At 35.3% G+C, this 19,878-nt stretch overlaps 1 protein-coding gene across 1 annotated transcript; it reads right to left on the bottom strand.

Annotated features, from left to right (window-relative positions):
- Positions 1–16,123: 16,123 nt before the first annotated feature.
- LOC143617271 (uncharacterized) lies at positions 16,124–17,886 on the bottom strand. Its single transcript, XM_077089887.1, has 4 exons — positions 17,316–17,886; positions 17,184–17,241; positions 16,995–17,078; positions 16,124–16,593 (listed from the first exon to the last, which is right to left on the bottom strand). Exons 1-4 carry the CDS (start codon positions 17,884–17,886, stop codon positions 16,428–16,430), a joined length of 879 nt encoding a protein of 292 aa, XP_076946002.1. The 3' UTR covers positions 16,124–16,427.
- Positions 17,887–19,878: the final 1,992 nt, after the last annotated feature.

Genomic DNA, 19,878 nt, shown 5'->3' with positions numbered 1-19,878 from the left:
CAAAACTGCATGAGTTTGCTGAATTTGTGAATTGTAAATCTTCTATGCATATATGACAAGTTGTTTTTCAAAACCAAGTGCAAAATCAAGTTTTCAAAGAAAGTGTTTTTGGAACAATTAACATGATTTTTGACTTCTCAAACAATTTTTGGTGAACTCACAAGAGAAATGATAATATACTATTCAGTCACAAGCTTTGAAGAAGCTTAAAATATTTCTAAATGGAAATTGTATCCAACCAATGGGAAATGATAGTATATTGTTTAATCTCCTAACACATGGATTATAGGCTTAAAATATTTCTGTTCAATAACTGAAAATTTTTATGGTATCTTCTTATGAGTGTAGTGACCTAAGTGATACAAATATAATGATCATGCTAAGTCTGAAGCGGTTACACATTTGAAGAATAAGGTATGTTCCCTTACACACCTCTCCAAATGATAGGCAGAAAGGTAAAGGGATATCCAGTCATACACGAGCCTGTTGTTGTTTTGGTCACATAAAATTATTTTACAATGTATCTGAGCAGCTATGGAAAACATTACTATATAATAGCTTATATAAAAAAAAGGAAAGTGTTATTGTTATACGTAAAATAAATTTCAAAATATATTCAGACTTAAAGGGGCACCAAGGGAACTACAAGGGTAGGGCATTCAAATAAGTCCTAAACACCCCAATGTAAGACATGTAAGTCCAGATGGCATGTAAGTCCAACATTCAACCTTGAAGTCTGACTTATAAATAAATCTGCTCAATTTCTAAAACTATTTTGACCAAGGCATCAGGGGTTGAAGTCAAATTTGGGTGACTTGGAGAAAACTAAATAAGCCTTAAGAAGAGATTAGGAACAACCAGAAGTCCATAATGTTGACCATTCTAACTTTAAGCATCAATTGAACTTTAAGTATATCACAAAAGTCATGATAATCATGCTAAGGGCTACTACCTATTGTCAACCTGACCTTAGTCATAATAGGGCCGACTATAATATGTTGTGAAAGTTATTGACCAATGTGATCCCATTTTGAGATCTTTCTAAAAATGCTTTGAAAAGAATACAAGCTGAATTTTGATCTCTTGTTCACCTTAAATTGTTGCTTGAATTCAATCAGTGGCTCACAATGAGGTATCTTATTGATTTGAGCAAAGTTTGTGTGTGAAACTTGTCTGGCTTGATAGACATGTGTTGTTATGATTGAAATGAAATCTGAATCGGTCTTTGAAATGACTTTATGCTTGATATTGTCATTTGTGACTCTTCGAGCACAATAATATGCCTTGAAAACTCTTCTATAGTGTTTCGAGCATAGATATCACATTTGCGGCTCTTCGAGCACAGTGATATGCTCTGACATCTTTTTAACTGTGTCGAGCATACACAACATCTTTACACTATTCGAGCACATTGTAAATGACTGATTGCTGATGTTAAGTGTTTTGTGTATGCGCGTCTGTTTGAGACTTGAATTTTCTGTGTTTTATCTGTTCGAGCACAAGATTTGACTTGATTAATTTTCTAAGTGTTCTCGAGCATATTGATTATCACGAGTATACTGTATTGCTTATTTGAGCTGTATTTGCTTAATAACTGAAATAATCTCGAGTATGACCCTATCTCGAGCATCTATGACTGTTCACCTTATTTGATAAACTCTGAAATCTTGGTAAAGGGTATCGAGCATGGGTGTACTCGAGCACAACTTGAAATATACTAGAGGATTTGAGATATTTTCTTAGTTCTTTTCTCGAGTGTACTGATTCTCAAGCAGATCTTCAATGAATGTTTCAACTTAATCGTTTTAGTTAAAGAGTACATCGAGCATGAATTATGATAAGTACTCGAGTACAGTGGGAGACAACAGTCTGTTTGGCTGTATGCTCGAGCAAGGGTGGTACATTTAATTTGAATTAAATGACAACTGTCGTGCACTAGACGAAAAATCAATATTGTACTATCCAAACATTAGGTATAAAAGGGGGACTTAGAAACTTTTTCAACAATTTCATTTCCCTCTTTCAATCTCAAACGAAAACCCTCTTGCTCGTGTATCCCCTGTTCACTCTGAATACTAGTTTGTGCTCGATATCTTCTTAAACATAGCCATTAGCTCTGTTTTGACCTTGGTAAGATATTGATTATCGATTATCGTATCCCCGAGTTTCGAAATTGGGGTTTTTGTTGAGTGATTACTAATTATTTTCTTGATTTATGTAGGTTCGCAAACTACTACGGAACAGGTTTTTGAAGACACTTTTCTTCTCTAACTAACTCGCGACTATTGATTCTGTGTTTATAGGTACTGACTATCTCTTTATCTTGCAGACCTAATGGAAATGAAGTTCGAGTCTAAGCACAACATGTGCGCCCTGTTAGAGGTCAACAATGAAAATAGAGAGTTGGAGCTAATAATCAACTTTCTACATAATTCCAATTTAAGGGTAGCACTTACAGAGAACCCAACCATCTACAGAAATCACATTACGGATTTCTGGGGTTCTGCTGAATATGTTGATGATATAAATGGAAGGAGGATTGAGGCATATATGTTGGGACATGATATTTAAGTAACTGAAGTCTCCAAAAGAGAAGCACTACAATTAAATGACAATCATGAGGTGCTGTCTCTATATTCTGTACCAAGACTTCTAAGAATATCTTAGGAGACGATGGGATATCAAGGAGGTGTGAATGAAGGACAGTTTCAGAAGGGAAGCTTTCCCCTGATATACAGATTCTTGATACATCATGTTATCCAGTCATTATCTCCGAGAAGAGGAACTTGGACTTTGTTAAGCATGGAGCTTGCTACAATGACTGTGGCTATATTATATCAGCAACCATTTAATTTTTCAAGATTTATTTTTAATGGTCTGGTATCTAATGCTAAGAAGGAGGAGTATCAGCGATTCCTCATGTATCCAAGATTCATTCAGATACTCATCAATCGGTCTCTGTAGAATATACAATTGACAGGAGAAGTTCTTAGACTGCAAGATCCAAATATTTGTCAAAGAATCAAAGGGCCAAGAAGTAAATTTGATGAAAATGTAGAATGGGACATTCTCCCTTGGTTGCTTGATCCTGAGATTGGAGTGATTGATGTACCTCTCACTCTTGGACATAGTGAAGATGATGAAGATGAAAGTGAGAGTGATGATGACTCTGATGATAATGATGATCAGGGTGATGGAAATGATGGTGCAAATGCTGAGCTTGTATCTGTTGAACCACAAGTAGAAAATGTGATTGATGAGCCTATTGTCGAACCAATTGAAAATGAAGCTCACAATTTTGAAGAAATGGGCCATGATGTTGATGTGAATGAACATGTTATTGACTCAGTTGGAAATGAGGTGGTTGTATTTGCAGGTCCGGAACCAGATGTTCATATGGAGAATCCGGAGGGTGAAAGTGGACCAGCAAATGAGGTTGATGAACCTGTTGTGGGTTCTAGTAAAATGGCAAGTGTACACATAGATGATGATGTCTTTATAGCCAATGTGGTCTCAACTATAGCTGAAACTATCCAGAAGATCACACCACCAGATTCCCCATATCCAGTGGAAGACATACTGGATACTCGTGCGGACAAGTCTGTTATTATGTTCCGGACCATAATAACTCACTTGTCCATCCAAGTTCATCCAGACCTCGTCACAATAAATTATTAGTTGATATTCAGATCCTATAACACTTGAGCTACTGGTTATATTTTAGGTATCTTTTAAAGACATCCTAATTCTTTATAACCAATGGCTCTGATACCAAGTTCTGTAACACCCCGTAACCGCAGCGGAAACGTACACGGGATGCAACAGACACATCTGATATCAACAGCATTGTTTATAAAGAAAACACCACTACAATAATTTAAACGTATTACATTGTTCCGAGTTTCATTACCGACTAGGCGTTATCACATAAGTTTTACCAATAGTACGTTAACATGTTTAAAACAAAATATAGACCCTTAAGCTTCCACAAAATAGCACACATCATCAAGCACGTATCACTCATTCAAATTTGGGTGTACCTAGAAAGCATGTAAAGAAAACGGGTCAACTACGAATAGTTGGTGAGTTTCACTAATTTAAATAAACCATGACAAATCATTTTAATAATCATAAATTAATGATGGTATTATGCTGAGCCTACAAGTGAAAACTCTGTTAACCCAGAAACACATTTAATAACCTCTGGGGACACTGTTAACCCAGAAACACATTTAATAACCTCTGGGGACACTGTTAACCCAGAAATACATTTAATAACCTCTGGGGACACTGTTAACCCAGAAATACATTTAATAGCCTCTGGGGACACTGTTAACCCAGAAATACATTTAATAACCTCTGGGAACACTGTTAACCCAGAACACTGTTTCGGGCCTTACAATATTAGCAACTCAGACAATTACCATCTCAATACATTACCGTACGATTCCCGTACAATAAACATTATATAAATACATTCATTTCCATGCGATCGGCATGTACTTAAACACTTTGATAAAAACATGCTTTCCGCCCCGGGAAAATATTTAAAACAGTTCAATAAAAAGGGGCTCGTGAAAACTCACCTTTTTGGTGAGCAGAGGTGTAATACTGTGAACAGCTACCGGCCCGGATCTGTAATACGATCCCTAAGTCGTTATTACACAATTTCTATTAATATAACTTAAATTCGTGTTAACTGGTACGTCCGGGGACACTGTTAACCCAGTACCGTACACGATCCGGGGACAATGTTAACCCCGATAAACTTCTCAGGACTTAGATTGTGATATCACTTAGAGTTCTTTAGTCAAAACTACCATTAGTTTGTTTTCTCGTGTTGCGTGCCTAGCACGGTTATTCGTCTTTATGTTTTCAAAAGATGAGTTTGGCCACATACGACCCGAAAATAGTTGTTATTGATATTTTAATTAAAGTGGTGAAATTAGAGCTCGGTTTAGACACCCCGTTTGGCCGCGGGGCCCGTTTCTGTCTTTAATATACCGGAAACGACTAAATCGGGTAAAATTACCCAAATCATCCGAATTATTTTCGGATGATTTATTTTTACTTGACTAACTTAGTTTCATGAAAATAGTCCATTTTTAAGGTTTTTATACACCAGTCAGCTCGCTTAGGCGAACTTTGCCGGTTTACACGTTTTAAGCTTTAAAAGTTTGTTTTTAAGTTCCATTTAGCACAAATAAATATCCGTTTAGTCTCGGATCTTGAAATTTTGCACAAATCAGTTTTTGACAGTAAGAAATTTTATAAAAATATTTCCAGAATTAATTTTTATATTTAACATTTATTTATCTATTTTTAAACGTCATTTAAACACCAAATATGCCGAAAATACCAAACGACCTTAGAAAAATCCCAAATTTTTCTGGGATGACTCCTGCCATCCACATAGTTCCCAGTAATTTTTACAGAACCAAAAACTCATTTTTCATGCCTTTTTCACCAAAACCGAGCTAGAAAACCCTAGAACTCGTTTTACCAAAAAGCCTACTTAGACTTTTCCAATGGACCTAAAATTTTGTGTGTGACTTTTATATGTTATATAAAGATTATCTAAATTTTTCCAGAATTTTTCATGATGTTTAGCTATTTTTCACCATTTTTAGCCAAAACCGAGAATTAAATTCACCAAATATTCATCTTTTATCCAAAAATTACCAAAATTTCATAGATCTCATATTTTCATGTGTATATCATCTCTGTGAAATTTCATGACTCAACTCTAAGTCTACCACAATCTGTCCAAATCTTACAAATCATACGAAAAACCGAACTACCTTGTGTTTCTAGCTTTAGATCGCAAAGATCTTGCTTTCTAGCCTTTGCTAGCAACTAGATACAACACCTACAAGCACAACAACACCACACCAAGCAAGTTATACCCACAATCAAGCCATTTCATTCATGGTTTCGGTTAAGACATCAAAACAAAGATTTTAACCGTAAAAATTCGTTTTTGACTCTTTTAACTCCTTTCTTGGACCAAGATCCCTTGTATAACTTGTATACATCACTTGATCATGCAAGAATCGGTTTCATCTTGGGTTTTCACCCATTTTTCACTTGAAACCTCATTTTCTCAAGATTATGGAATTAAAACTATGAATCAACCATTAAAACCATGTTCATACCTTGTGAATCTTGTAAGATATCAAAGGTTTTTGGTTGAATGTATGTAGGGTTGAGAGGATTTGGAGAGTTGAGATGTAAAAAAAAGAAAATGATATGTTAAAGTGTGTCAAGTGGACCGATCGGTCCATGTTAGGGTGTGGGGTGGGGCCCACATCTCAAATCTTGGCCACACATTCGGATTGTGTAATCCGGATAATGTTGTGGATAATCTGGTTCGGTTCGTTTTTTGGTTAAACACTTAATTCGGCTTAAACGAGGCTAAAACGGTCGTTTTTCGGCTTAAAATTTAAATTTATATAAAACCGATTTAAAAACTTTAAAAACTTAAACCATGACATTTATTGACTTAACACATCATATTGTCGGTAATTGTGCATCTTTTTCGGCTTGATCGATCGTCTCTTGCTTGGTTTGATATTAAAGGTTTCGTTTAACGTACCGACATACCATTAAATCGAAAACTCTTTTCTGTGCTTTAATTCACTTATCCCGAAGCTTAATACTTCGTAAACATCACTAAACATTATATATTTCGTCTATAAAGTAATCCCCGATTCGTTCGGGTTTCAATAATCGTTCATCGATTAATCGTAATTTCAATACGACTAGCTGTATATTCGAGTATAATTTGTACTGTGAATCTTATATACTCGTATAAACACATTATAATTCATATACTCAGTATTGAATAACACGTAAATAGTATATTCCGGCTAGGGTATACCTGAATTTGCCGGAATCGTTACAGTTTTCCCGTTTTGGAGTCCCGAAGGCCTTGATCAGTGATCGGGGTACTCACTTCTGCAATGCGCAGATGGAGAAGGCGTTGCAGCGCTATGGGGTAACCCACCGGCTTGCGACCGCCTACCACCCACAGACCAGTGAACAAGTGGAAGTGAGTAATCGTGGAATAAAACGTATTCTTGAGAAAACAGTTGGTTCGAATAGTCGGGATTGGTCCGACAAATTAGATGACGCTCTATGGGCCTTCCGTACAGCTTACAAGACTCCGACTGGTTCCACACCATTTCGGATGATCTATGGGAAGGCCTGTCATCTTCCAGTTGAGTTAGAGCACCGTGCTTCATGGGCCCTTCAGAGGGTTAATCTTGATTTATCCGTCGCTGAGAGTACACGTTTCCATCAGTTGCACGAGTTGGAGGAGCTCCGGGATCACGCGTATGCGCAGTCGTTTAGGTATAAGGAGAGGACGAAAGAACTGCATGACAGGAAGCTGAAGGGTAATAAGCAGTTCAAGTGTGGGGATAAAGTTTTATTGTATAATTCCCGGTTGAGGTTATTCCCGGGAAAGTTGAAATCCTGATGGTCGGGGCCGTTCACGGTCACTGAGGTTTTCCCGTATGGCACGATTGAAATACAAGATCGAAGCGGGAAGTTTAAGGTGAACGGCCATAGACTGAAGCACTACATTGGAGAGACGATAACTGATCAAACAGTCTAGGTGTTCTACCTCGACTCATTCACCGAGATCTAGGCGTGATGGGTGCATCACTCCGGAGACTTCCCGAGTTGTAGAGTTTGTTTTATGATTCTCTTTATTATCTGTTTTTATTTGTTTTATTTTTAGTTATATTTATAAAAACATAAAAATACAAAAAAAAATCAAAAAAATAAATATTTAATAAAAATAAAAAAAAAATTAAAAAATTAAAAAGCACAAAAATATGTTTATTTTTTATGTTTTTGTTTTCTGTTTTGTACGCCGCTACATGCGAGCGAGTATGAGTTGTTACAGGTATTATTATGCGCATGGTAGCTCTGATGGCGTTTTGGAACTGGTTCACCCGTGGTTGCGGCCGCAAATGAAATGCTATACGGTCGTTCGAGTCATATACAGCTGATGAAGAATTTGCATCTAAACCAGGGGAGTAACCCGTTCTCTATTTTAATTTCTGTTCTTTAAAGTTTTAATTTTATGCTTTACGTTTTGTTTTTATTTTATTTCTTTTCCTTGTTCTCATCGAGGACGATTTCGTTCTAAGTGTAGAGATGGGAATTTATTTTACTTAGTTGTAGAAAAAAAAAATTTTAAAAAAATAAAAAGTTTTCATTTGTTTTTCGTTTTCGTACGTTGTTCAAGTTTGAAAAATATATATATATATATATATATATATATATATATATATATAAAATAATAATAATAATAATAATAAAGAAAAAAAAAGAAAAAATGTCCCTTGTTTTTAGTTTCTTTTGCGTTAAAGTCGGAGATGATGATTTTATTTGGAAATCGGTTTTTCAAACTACTAATAATATGAGATAAATTAAAGAAAACGCACTTAACTTGGGATGTGTCGGTAGGCTCAGCCTTGAAAATGAAAGGGCAAATTTGATAAAACGGTTAAACGGAAATCTTTTGTGGGTAAAGCGTTCTGTCCGTGGAAAATAAGCAATGAAATGTCGGGCCATACTCAAGCCTCAAATTTTGGTATGAAAAATTGGAAGTATCATGAGTTTTAAAAATCTGAATACGTTATTATATGATGCTTGGGTAGGTTTAACGTTAGAGTATGCCGTGTAGCCTGTGATATAAATATTAAAATGCTAGTTTAGTGTTTTACACCTCATCGGCGTATGGTTTTATAACCTTAAATCCTGTATTGATGGGATGCTTCGGGTCCGGAGACCATGGGTCTGTATGTAATCTATTTAGCTGGATATTCACAATTCCTAAGTGGGGTTGTTGATATTTAAAATAAAGCCAAAGAGCAAACCCTTATAAGTCTATAAACATGATCACAAACAGTACGAAAGTACAAATACACTACAGACTTGATCATCCACGCTGTTAGTCATGTGGGGTCCCCTTGCTCGCGTCTCATTACCATTAAGAAACGGGCCACAAGAGACACGCTACATGTAAGCCCTACAGATAAAATTTTGCATACTCACCAATGGTTATGGATTTGGGGTATTGCTTGATAACGGGGGTATGTCATGTTGTGGGGAGCACTGGCTATAAATAATTGAACCTTAATCATATCTAATGGCTGCTTGGTAGACTTTGATGCTTAAGCTTAGGTGGATAAACAATACCCTTGATCGTCTTAACTATTCATAAATATTGAGCAACAAAGTTTTAATTCTGCTAACTTTGAGGTTTAAGTCAAGTTGGGGTGGTCTGGTCCGGTAAAAGCAGAAAATAAGCGGGTCTTAATTGTGTAAACCACTGAGTAATATTGTCGGATCTTATTTGTCTCGGTAAAGATTAAGGCGTGGGTTTAGGTGGACAACAATATCGATGATCGCGGTTTTTGCGTTTTTCTGAGCTTTAAAATCTAACCTATATGTTTGATTTAACTTTGATTTTCCGATTCTGATCCAACTGCATTAGACTTTTTCAGGGACGAAAAAGGTTTAAGTGTGGGGATGTTTGATGTGTTGTAAAACACATTGACTTTCCGTAGCATTTTTATCATGTTTTAATCGTTTTTAGTTTAATTATTAAGTGTTATGGTTTGTTTATGATTGATTTTACAAAGTTGAATATTTATTTGTAGGTTAATAGAAGATGGTGAAAAAAGAGGCAATTTGGAAGAGTTTAGGGGCTTTTTTGGTCAAAGTTTTAAAGTTTAAGCAAGGCCCGGTCCAAGCCCACTAATTAAAAGCCTTATAATATATTATATTAAGTTAATATCAGATGTAATCAGCCATTCTTGATCCCATAATCCCGAAAATCAAAACCCTAACCCCAAGAACCCTAAGTTCCGATCGGACAAGCTGCCGCCGGCGGAAAATAGAAGAAAAAAGGAAGAAAGCTGTGGCGGCTGAGGCTGTTGACGGCTGAGGAAGGAAGAAGGGATCTTTGTGCAGCTGCTAGGGGTTTCAAACATCCAAAATCTTAGCCATAAACCTTTAGTATACATCTCTAAACTTTGTTTATCTTTCAATAACCCTAACTTTGATTGATTTGGTCTTTTTAATTGAATTGTTTTGCAATTGTTTGATTGTTAGACTTGTTATTGATTAAGTTTGGAATTTGATTGAGTTTTATAATGTTTATGATGATGTTTATGGTGTTTTTATTAAGTGTTTGTGGCTGTCCAAAAGTGATGAGTGGCTAAACTAGTTTGTTCTACCTAGGATAGATGATTGTTGAGTGGTTTTAACTTGTTTAATGGATTGTTAATATTCAAGACTTAAATTATTAATGTAAAGTTTAATTAAACCATGAATTAAATTGTGTGTGATGGCTGTGTTTTGTTTGTAATTACTTATAATCCTCTTGCATTCGTTAATTGAATCGGTTTTGGTTAATTGATTGCGTGTTAAGCTCTTTACTTGGTGTTTTGGGTTTATTTGTGGGGTGATCAACCGTAGGGATAAGTGGGTAATATATCATATAAAATCAGTTAGAATACACCTTCTTTGAGACCGAGAGGTGATAAGAAGTAACATTGTCTCGTTGCTTTTACTTGTTAGAATTAAGACCGCGCGAGAGCGGGTTTTGTCTTGTCAAGTTTGAGTGTTTACGTGCAATTAGTTGGTTTAATTTGGGTTGTGTTAAATTGTTCCTCTATTCTTGGTTGCGTAGTATTCGTCTCCATTAGGATAGTGTGTCGAGGAGACCGAGAGGAGAGTCGTCATTTGAACACGTTAATAATTGTTTGTCCGGTTTGTTCTTTAAAATCAATTAAAATAAGTTAGAGATTGTTAGAGAGACTGAGAGGTAATTTAACTTTCTTAAACGAGTTTTGGTTGTATCATCTTTTATAACCAGTGTCTTGAATATTTTCAATCCGTTGTCTTGTTATTTCTGTCAACATGATTCATTCCTAGGTAGACGTTTTTATTCATTGAATTTAAATCAAAGTTTTCTTAAAGTATTTTGTTAACAGTTTTCTTTTAATTAAGTTAAGTAGTTAAATAAAATCTTAAAAATCAAATATATATTATTTTGGTAAGTCTTAATTAGAGTTTCATAATTAAAAATGTTTTCACGTATCTTTGCGTTCGACATCCGGACTTCCTTGATGCTATACTATTTATGATCGGTACACTTGCCGGTTTTGTGTGGTTTCTATAGGATTTTCGTTTTTATAAATTTAAAGCTTAATTGTGATTCGTTCTTTATTTATATTATACATTTTCACACATCAGTGTTCAGCTCCCACATACACACACTCATACATACTTAAGGCTCACACACATGCACACACATTCAATATTTTCAATTTCAATCCTTGATTTCATTGTGTGAAACATCAAGTAGCAACCAAAATCAAACTACTAAACATATGTTTGGGTTTTTAACTTGGATTAGGGTGGAAAATAATAAGAAGAAAAGATGATGAAAATCCTTAGGTGGGTGCTTGAATTTTGATTCCTCTAGCCTTTTTACAACTCCTAATCCCTTAGTTCATCCTAGATAACTATTAAGCCTCCATTTTCTTGCTTAAATTTTGGTGTAAAATGGTGACGTAGGTGAGTAGTGGTGGCCAACGGGTTGGGTAAGGAAGGGAAGAGAGTGATGGTGTTTTGCTTTGTGTTCTTGGATTGTGGATAAACCTTTATGGATTAATTAAAATTTGGGTGTTCATATTTGTGATTCAAAGAAGAAATATTTGTTGTTTGTGGGTTATTGTGATGGTGATCGGTTATAAGGTAGAAGAAGAATAATAGTATAGGTTTGATGAATTGCAAAGCAGGATAGGTTATGTGGATGGTAGATTTGTTAGTTGTCATCAAGTGGAGCTTCCATGTACACTCCTTAATTATTAGAAAGAATGCAATTGGGTGAAAGGGGTGGTGGGTTGGACATTGGCTTTGAGAGAAGAAGGGAAAGGGTAGGGTTGGTAAGTAGGTGTTTAAACAATAACTTAAATTTCTGTTTTAACGTCTAACGAACTTTAGCTAATAAAACGAATAACATTTCCAATAATTTTTGTCAGGCTCATATGGTGTCATACACCGGCTTTTATTTTCTAAATTTCGCGATTCGAATTTTCTAAAAATAACTTTATATATTATCGCTAATATTTTCATAAAAACTTTAATTTTTCGAGTTGTTCCTGACACGTTTACACTTTTATCAGTTTTTAAGTTGTCGCCAGCGGTTGTTTCGTGTAGTGCTCACTACGTGCCAAAATTTGAACTTTTCGAGCCTAATTAAATATATCTTAAATATTTTTGGAGTTTTTGGACTAAAATAACATTATTTTATCTATTATAATATTTTATTCACATAAACACAATTACGTTAGTCGCGTGTTTAGGCTAATTTTTGGCGAATGTCACAATAATACCCGGCCGTGTCGATCCCGGGCATTGAGGCGGCCAGTCTACGCAAATTTGGTCGGTTTTCGTTACGTTCGTTGCAGTGCCGGAACTAAAACAAAATCGACATTCAGTCAGTTTTCGTTACATTTGTTTGGTTACTGGAGCCAAAACAAAACACAATGACTCTACGCGAATTTAGTCAGTGTTACGCAATTAAGTCAGTAAAATCTAGATGTTTGTTAAACTTGAGCGTCGTCGGCTACGGACATTGTGACAGTGAGTAGATGCGAATTCCATTAGTTTTAGGTAATTTTGTTATGATACCGAAGATAAAAAAAAAAAAAAAAGGTGTGGCCCAACAATATTTCGTAAGGTGGCAAAATCAAAACAATTGCGGCACCAAAGTTATGCCAAATAGATAACAAGTTTATTAAGTAAAATACATGAAACTGGGGACTCGTGTTACTTGTCAACCCTTTGTATGATTTTATTTTCTAAGTATAATATATCATCCAGACTCTCAAGTTACTTTATAATAGTGATGAATTGGAATTTATTTAGGGTGAAAAGAGTCATCCGCCACCCTGCTCATCTTTTCTCGGGCGCGTAAATGGGCGGGGTGGTGTTCCTCCTCTTTCCCGACCAAAAATCCAACCTCCATCCTGATCATCCTTCCCGCTGCTCCACTTTCTTCTTTCTTCGTCATGGCATGCGGCAACAACTCCGTGCAACGGCTTCATTTCTCCCTGTACCACAGGAGGTGGTGTTCTTACTCATACCGAACGGTACTGGCTTCTATGTTCCTGCCCACTCCTACCACCCTTATAGCTGAATCCTATATAATTCTTACTGGATCCTTCAGCAGCAGGCGAGTTAAACCACACTAGGCGAGTTAAACCACACTAGTTAGTTATGAATATCATTGATTATAATGTGTATTCAGGTGTCTTTAAAAAAAAACTATGGAATCTGAGATGTCGGTAAAATGGTAAGTAGAAAAAAGAGATTGAAGCCACCTAAGAAATTTACAAAAGTTATAATAAATTACTTTTTGGGCCATTTTATTTCAATAGTTTTAGATTTGGACTTTACAAAAGCCCATAGTTAAACTTTAGCAGGCCCATTTAAAGTAAAACATGATGACCATATGGTTTGGCCCATTTCAACGTCTTATGCAATATATGTAGTCCTTTAAAATTATAACTAATGTTTTACCCAGCGTGTTCGTTGGGGAAGGTCGGTAAAACCCGGGTAATAGTAAAAACCCAAACATTGTCGGTCGGAAGTGATGAGGCAGTAAGTCGATGTGAATTCCGTCGGTTTCGGTTATGTGTGTTATTGTACCGGAACTAAAACCAAAATAAAAACAAAAAATAATAAAATTTGAGATGGACCAATGGGGTGACGTCGACCGGTAAACTCGGGCGTTGGTAAAACCCGACCGTTGTCGATCTCGGACGTTGAGGCATGAGTTTATGCAAATTCGGTTGGTTTCTGCCACATTCGTTTCGGTACCGGAACTAAAACAAAAACTAAACAAAATCGGTATTTTGGTCGGTTTTCGTTACATTTGTTACGAACTAAAGGATCAATGAGGTGACGTAAAGTGGCCTATTCGAGACTTTACGTCACCAAACTACTTAATTTTATTATACAATAATAATAATAATAATAATAATAATAATAATAATAATAATAATAATAATTAGTTATGTAACGATGAGTGTTCAACCTTCTAAAGTCACATTTTCCAACAATGAGAGACTTTAATAAAACAATATTCTTGAGCATGGTTCGTATAACATGCAGAATGACAACTATGTTGGTTAATGGGTTATGACTACCTTTGAGGCAACAAGAAAAAAATACGTCGTAAACAATTGTAATGTTTGTTGATAGGTCATATTTGTTAATAGGTCCAAATACACACAAAATGTGCGGTCGATTTGTTATAGGTGTAATTAGCTGCAGCTAACTCTTCATATCATTAGTAATTGTAGTATTTTATAAAAAGATATTGGTATGTGTATTCATATAAAGCGTTAAGTTATTCTACAAAAAGAGACAAAAATTTGTAAGATATAGAAGGATTTATAGCTACAGAAAAAACCTTTCAAGAAAAATAAATAAATAATCATAACTCAAAAATTTAATAAAAAATAAAAAAAAGTAAAAACACAAAAATGTTTCCACCGTCTAACTCGTTTTAAAAAAAAAACAATATAAAAGGAAAAAGATCATTGTGTCTTTTTGTTTATCATTGTGTTTTGTGTTTATTTTTGTCATTGGTTGTGTCTTTATCTTTGACATTGTGTCTCTTTTTTCTTAATATGGTGTTATATTAGTCAACATTGTGTTATATTTTGTTCAGCATTATGTTATATTTTGCGATATATTGTGCCTTTTTTAGTTATAATTGTGTCTTTTGTCTCTGCATTGTGTCTTTTCGGGTTTTTTTTTTGGCATGAGAATGACGAGGGAAACATTTTTGTTTTTTTTTATTTTTTATATATTTTTGAGTTATGATTTTTTTATTAACTTTTTGGAATTTTTTTTAAGAGTTTTTTGTATAGCCACAAATCTTTCTCACACTTCTTATTTTAGTTTTTCTTTGTATTTTAACTTTTCCCTTCATATCAAATACCATCTTTTGTTCTTGATAAAGTACAGACAAAGTATCAAATGTATAGTGCTAGTGTGCGGGTATTGATAATCAAACTACCAAAATAGGAAGCTATAACTAATAGAAGATGCCAAGTAAAGGTAATCGTAGATGTAACATAATCGATCAGCATACAAACAGAAACAAGCAACTTCCACCTAAGGTGTGCTGTGTACACTTTCCTAAGTGTTTTAATTTAATCATGTCTTCATTAACTCCTATTATGGAGTATAGCAAAACTATTAGATTAGAAAACACCAACATGAACAATACTTCTCTATGTTTGACTCTTAGTTTTGCTACCTTAAAACTTCAGTATGATTCGTTGTAGTCTAAAAATTGATTTAGTATAACCTAAACAATATAAGGTAGAATACCTATTTTAGAAAAGTTATTACACTTTTTATTATCTTCACTCTTTAAAAAGAATTTCGCTACCATAAGATACCCCAACCAAGTTGTTGGAATCCAAATCCCATGTACATCATCATGGCCGCCGCCGCCGCCGCCGCCACCACCACCACCGTATGTATGTACACATTTCAAGCTTCAACAGAAGCCCAAAGAAACCAAACAAACAACACCAAAACAACTCAAAATTATAAAACTAAAGTTACATAACAAGTTAACAACAAACCAAACAAGTGAATTCGGCCAATGTTGACTTTAGTGGTCCAACTGCTTGCTAGGCTGCCATAGAAAACTAAAGCAACATGATTAGATGGTAGACATGTGGTCACCATGCACATGCTTTAGATTCCATTCTCCACATGCTTTGTCACATCTCTTTTATTTCAATTCAAATCAATAATTTTACATTCAATCAAACAACACACATGTAAATACAACTATTATACCCCTTAGGGTTAGTCATGATACACTAGGCAAAAACAAAAACACACATAACCCAAATCAATATCATCATAATACAAACCACAAACCGAAAACAAAAACAAGGGTGGTATATCATGTTAGAATCAAAATAAACATGTTAATTAACAAAATGCTAACTAAAAACGCCGATTTAGTTCACGGAAATTAAAGGGTTTGGTGGCATAGCCGCGACACACTGGTGATGACGAGGGCAGGTGGTGAGGTGATCGTTTGTGAGGCCCGCGGCCTGCATGAAAGAGTGGATAACTGTGGGACCCACTTGTCGAAACCCTCTTTTGACCATGTCTTTGCTTATTGCTTCGGCCTTTGATGTTTTTACGGGCATCTTGTGAATTGACTTGTACTGTGTCATTATTGGTTTATGGTTCACGAACCCCCATATGTAGTTGTCGAATGATCCAAACGCCTTCTTAACCTGTAATCAGATGGATTTAAGGTCAAATTAAGTTAAAAGTGGCACCTAAATTATTGTCAACTAAAAGTGGTTAGTAATTAGAAATTGTGCCTCAATAATGGATTTGGAGTTGTCAACGACACCTCGGACAAGACTAACATCAATGCCATGTTCACTACTGATTGCTTGTATCTTCTTTTCCGAATATTTTGACACGGTTTCCGCATCAAATCCCGAGAAAGCTTCCCTGTAATTAATAAATTAACAATTATAAAAATCTTGGATTAGTTCTTTTATCAAATAATTTGATTGAACTGCTTCTAAAGAAACACCGCTAGCATATCATACAAGTTGTTGGTCGAAATGGATTATATGTGACCAAAAAATGATCATACATCAAACAGACGCATATAATTGTTAACAGCCAAAGAACTGAATCCTTGTGACAATCGATAATGTCATACGGCCTAGACAATGCCCTGCTGGTATAACAGAACAACATTTGATGCGCAAAGTGCAAACTTGATTTGATGTGGCATCCCGCATGATAATGTGATGGTATTATTTTTTGGTGTGCAAACTTGATTTAATGTTACACCACACCACTTTTGTAGATGGTGGTGTTTTCATTTTTCATAACAGTCATACCTGAATTGCTGCCGTTTCTTCAGAACGGAAGTCCAGTCAGATCCAACTTGAGCGCCGGTTAGTACCAATAGTTCGAACAACATCCTTCATACAATCAAATTAATTAATTAATTAGTAAAACAAACACCAGGGTTGGTGCCAGGAAGTATGTATTATAAAATTGTGTTTCAATTAGTTTTGGAAGCTTACTTATCATCGTGAGCAGGAACCCCCCATTCATAGTCATGGTAAGCAACATACACCGGGTCTATCACATTTATTTCAGTACAAAATCATAATTAAAAAAGCAATAATCATGACATATATAACTAATTTATTTACCTGAATTCGGGGTAATGAAACTGCATCGTTTCTCTTCTCTAGCGGGAGTAACTGAATTCGAATCGAAAACGTAAGACGTAAGGTTTCTGCGGCTATCATATTTTGCAGATGTCGATCTACCATAATGAGCTATCCTCATTTTCCTCTGTACTTGCATCACTGCCACCTGCTCCCTCCTCGCGGCCGCGATACTCCCAGGAGAATGATCACCAGTGATGACATTACTAGAGTTTTTGGATTTCTTCGCTGGAACTAAATGTTTGGGTGTTGTGGGTTTAGGTAGTGGTAGAATGAGCTTATCCGAGCATGTATTCATGTCTCGTTTAAACGCAGGCTGCCTTGGTGATTTTAGCTTTGGGGAGATGGGAGGTTGAGTTGATTTTGGGTTGGTGGTCATGCTGATGGATTTTGGGAGGGATAGTGTTTTCTTGAGTGATCGTCGTTCCAAGAGCGGGGAGTTGCGGTTCGATGTGGCCGGTTGAAGGACCGGGCGGCCGTTGATGTCCGAGACGGTGGCACTGCTGGTGGGTTGCTCATTTGATTCTACCAATTTGGAATTTGAAGAACACATGATTAATTGTTGAATTAGGCAGTACTAAGTGTGTGCGCGCACGCGTGTTGAATGAAGGGTTTGCCATGGATGAAATGGTGTTTATTTATTTATACTAAAACCAGCATGAGGAACAAGCTAGCTAGGGTGGTGGTAGTTGAGTAAAATAATGACATGACATTTTATTTTATTTAACGTATAATATGCTGTCATTCTTTTTAACATAAATATTTTATTTAATGATGTTACCCAAAAATATGCAACTTGTGGTTTCAAAATATCAAATACAAAATTTGAATAAAGTGCATGTTGGAGGACGGGGAAGTGTAATAAGTGGAGTGGGGTTGGATCGGGCTTTGTAATATTGGGTGACCTACGGTCTGGTTCGCGACTATTTTCTTTGGTATCGCATATATAAACAATCTTATATGAATTAAAATTATCCGTTCAGATTCTCAGTTGACATAAGCTTAAATCTCCCTTCAAAGAGACTTGATGGATCATATACCATAACACACTCGTAAAAGTTCTATATTTTTATAATAAATTGCAATTCTAAAAACTTCATTTTATAATTTGTTTTTCTTTGCTTTTTTAATAGTATATAATATATTTACATATCCGAGTCCAATATGGGTAAACATTCATTGGTAAGGTTTGTGTAATCGGACGGCATGGTCTCATAGTCTCATACCCTACCCTTACAAACCCATGAGAATATTTGAAAATTAACATAATACTGTTTCTCAACCTTTATAGTTTTCCAATTTGGTCGTTAACTATATTAAGAAGTTTATTAATTAAAATGTTTTAAGTTGGAGATAAAACCAAAGATGTGGATGTGATGTTGGGGGTGGGGAAATGGTAACATGGAGGGATCGGAGTGTGCCATACTTCCTAGGCAACTTATCTTGTTTCTAACATGTCTTTATGAGAATGACACTTCCCCAACACCTTTACCTTTTTCATGTGCATTGCTCGTCAAAGTATACAAATTAATCACTAACAATTAAATTAATATTATTTCATGAGGGTTTCATTTCATCATCTAATAATGTTTTTTACATATAATAAAATAAAAGACAAATTAAAAATAAATAATGCATCTTTTGTGTATTAATAATGTTTTATATATACATATAATAAAATAAAAGGCAATTTGAAAATAAATAATTTCATATTTTATGTATTGTTCGTTAATAATTCCAACTTTAAAAATCACTATCAGCGCTCCAACTTTTCAGTTGTTTTTGTCTCAGTGGACCTCGGTTAAAAAACACTTATAGCTTTTTTCCGAGTTTCAAAATGATGTTTTAGGGCTTTTGATCGTAAGATAGATACTAGTCGACTGATGTAAAACTTATCTCGAAAGAGTAATTCAAAATGCTTGATTTTTGGTAATGAAAATTCAAACACCCGAATTGAAACACTGTTTCGTCGTTTGGATCAACGTTTCGAGATAAGTTTTACATCAGTCGACTGGTATCTTTCTTCCGATTAAAAGTCCAAAAACCTCGGTTTGAAACTCGGAAAAAATCTTAACGACGCTAAGTATTTTTTAACGAATGGGACAAAAATAATTGAAAGGTTAGACCACTGATAGTGATTTTTAAAGATACATTTATTATCGGGGAATACAAAAAAGACGAGATTATTTATTTTCAATTTTTCTAAAATAAATAAATTATATGTTGTTTTCAAGCCACGAGATGAAATAATACACCTATGTTCAATGCTCTATCCCTCCTTTCTTACCCTATCAAAAGTGTCTGTTATGATCTTGGAGATAGGATTTTAGAAGGGAGGGAGCGGTATAAAAGATCGGCGGCATCCTTTATGTGAGAAAAAAATATTAGCAAGTTCATGGAAATATAACATTTATCTCGACTATAATCCAAGATTGGTGAGTTGGTGGAAGCCATTAGTCGTCAACAATCATTCTGGTTTTGAAAACAGACGTTGAATCCTAATTCACTACTGGTTTTGAAAACAGACGTTGAATCCTAATTCACT

Source organism: Bidens hawaiensis, unplaced genomic scaffold, assembly GCF_021521415.1.
Source record: "Bidens hawaiensis isolate Kalapana, Puna unplaced genomic scaffold, B.hawaiensis_p1.1 tig00053419_1, whole genome shotgun sequence".
Lineage (NCBI taxonomy): Eukaryota > Viridiplantae > Streptophyta > Magnoliopsida > Asterales > Asteraceae > Bidens > Bidens hawaiensis.
Note: the sequence above shows the minus strand (reverse complement) of the source record. Positions and strands in the feature narration are given on the sequence as shown.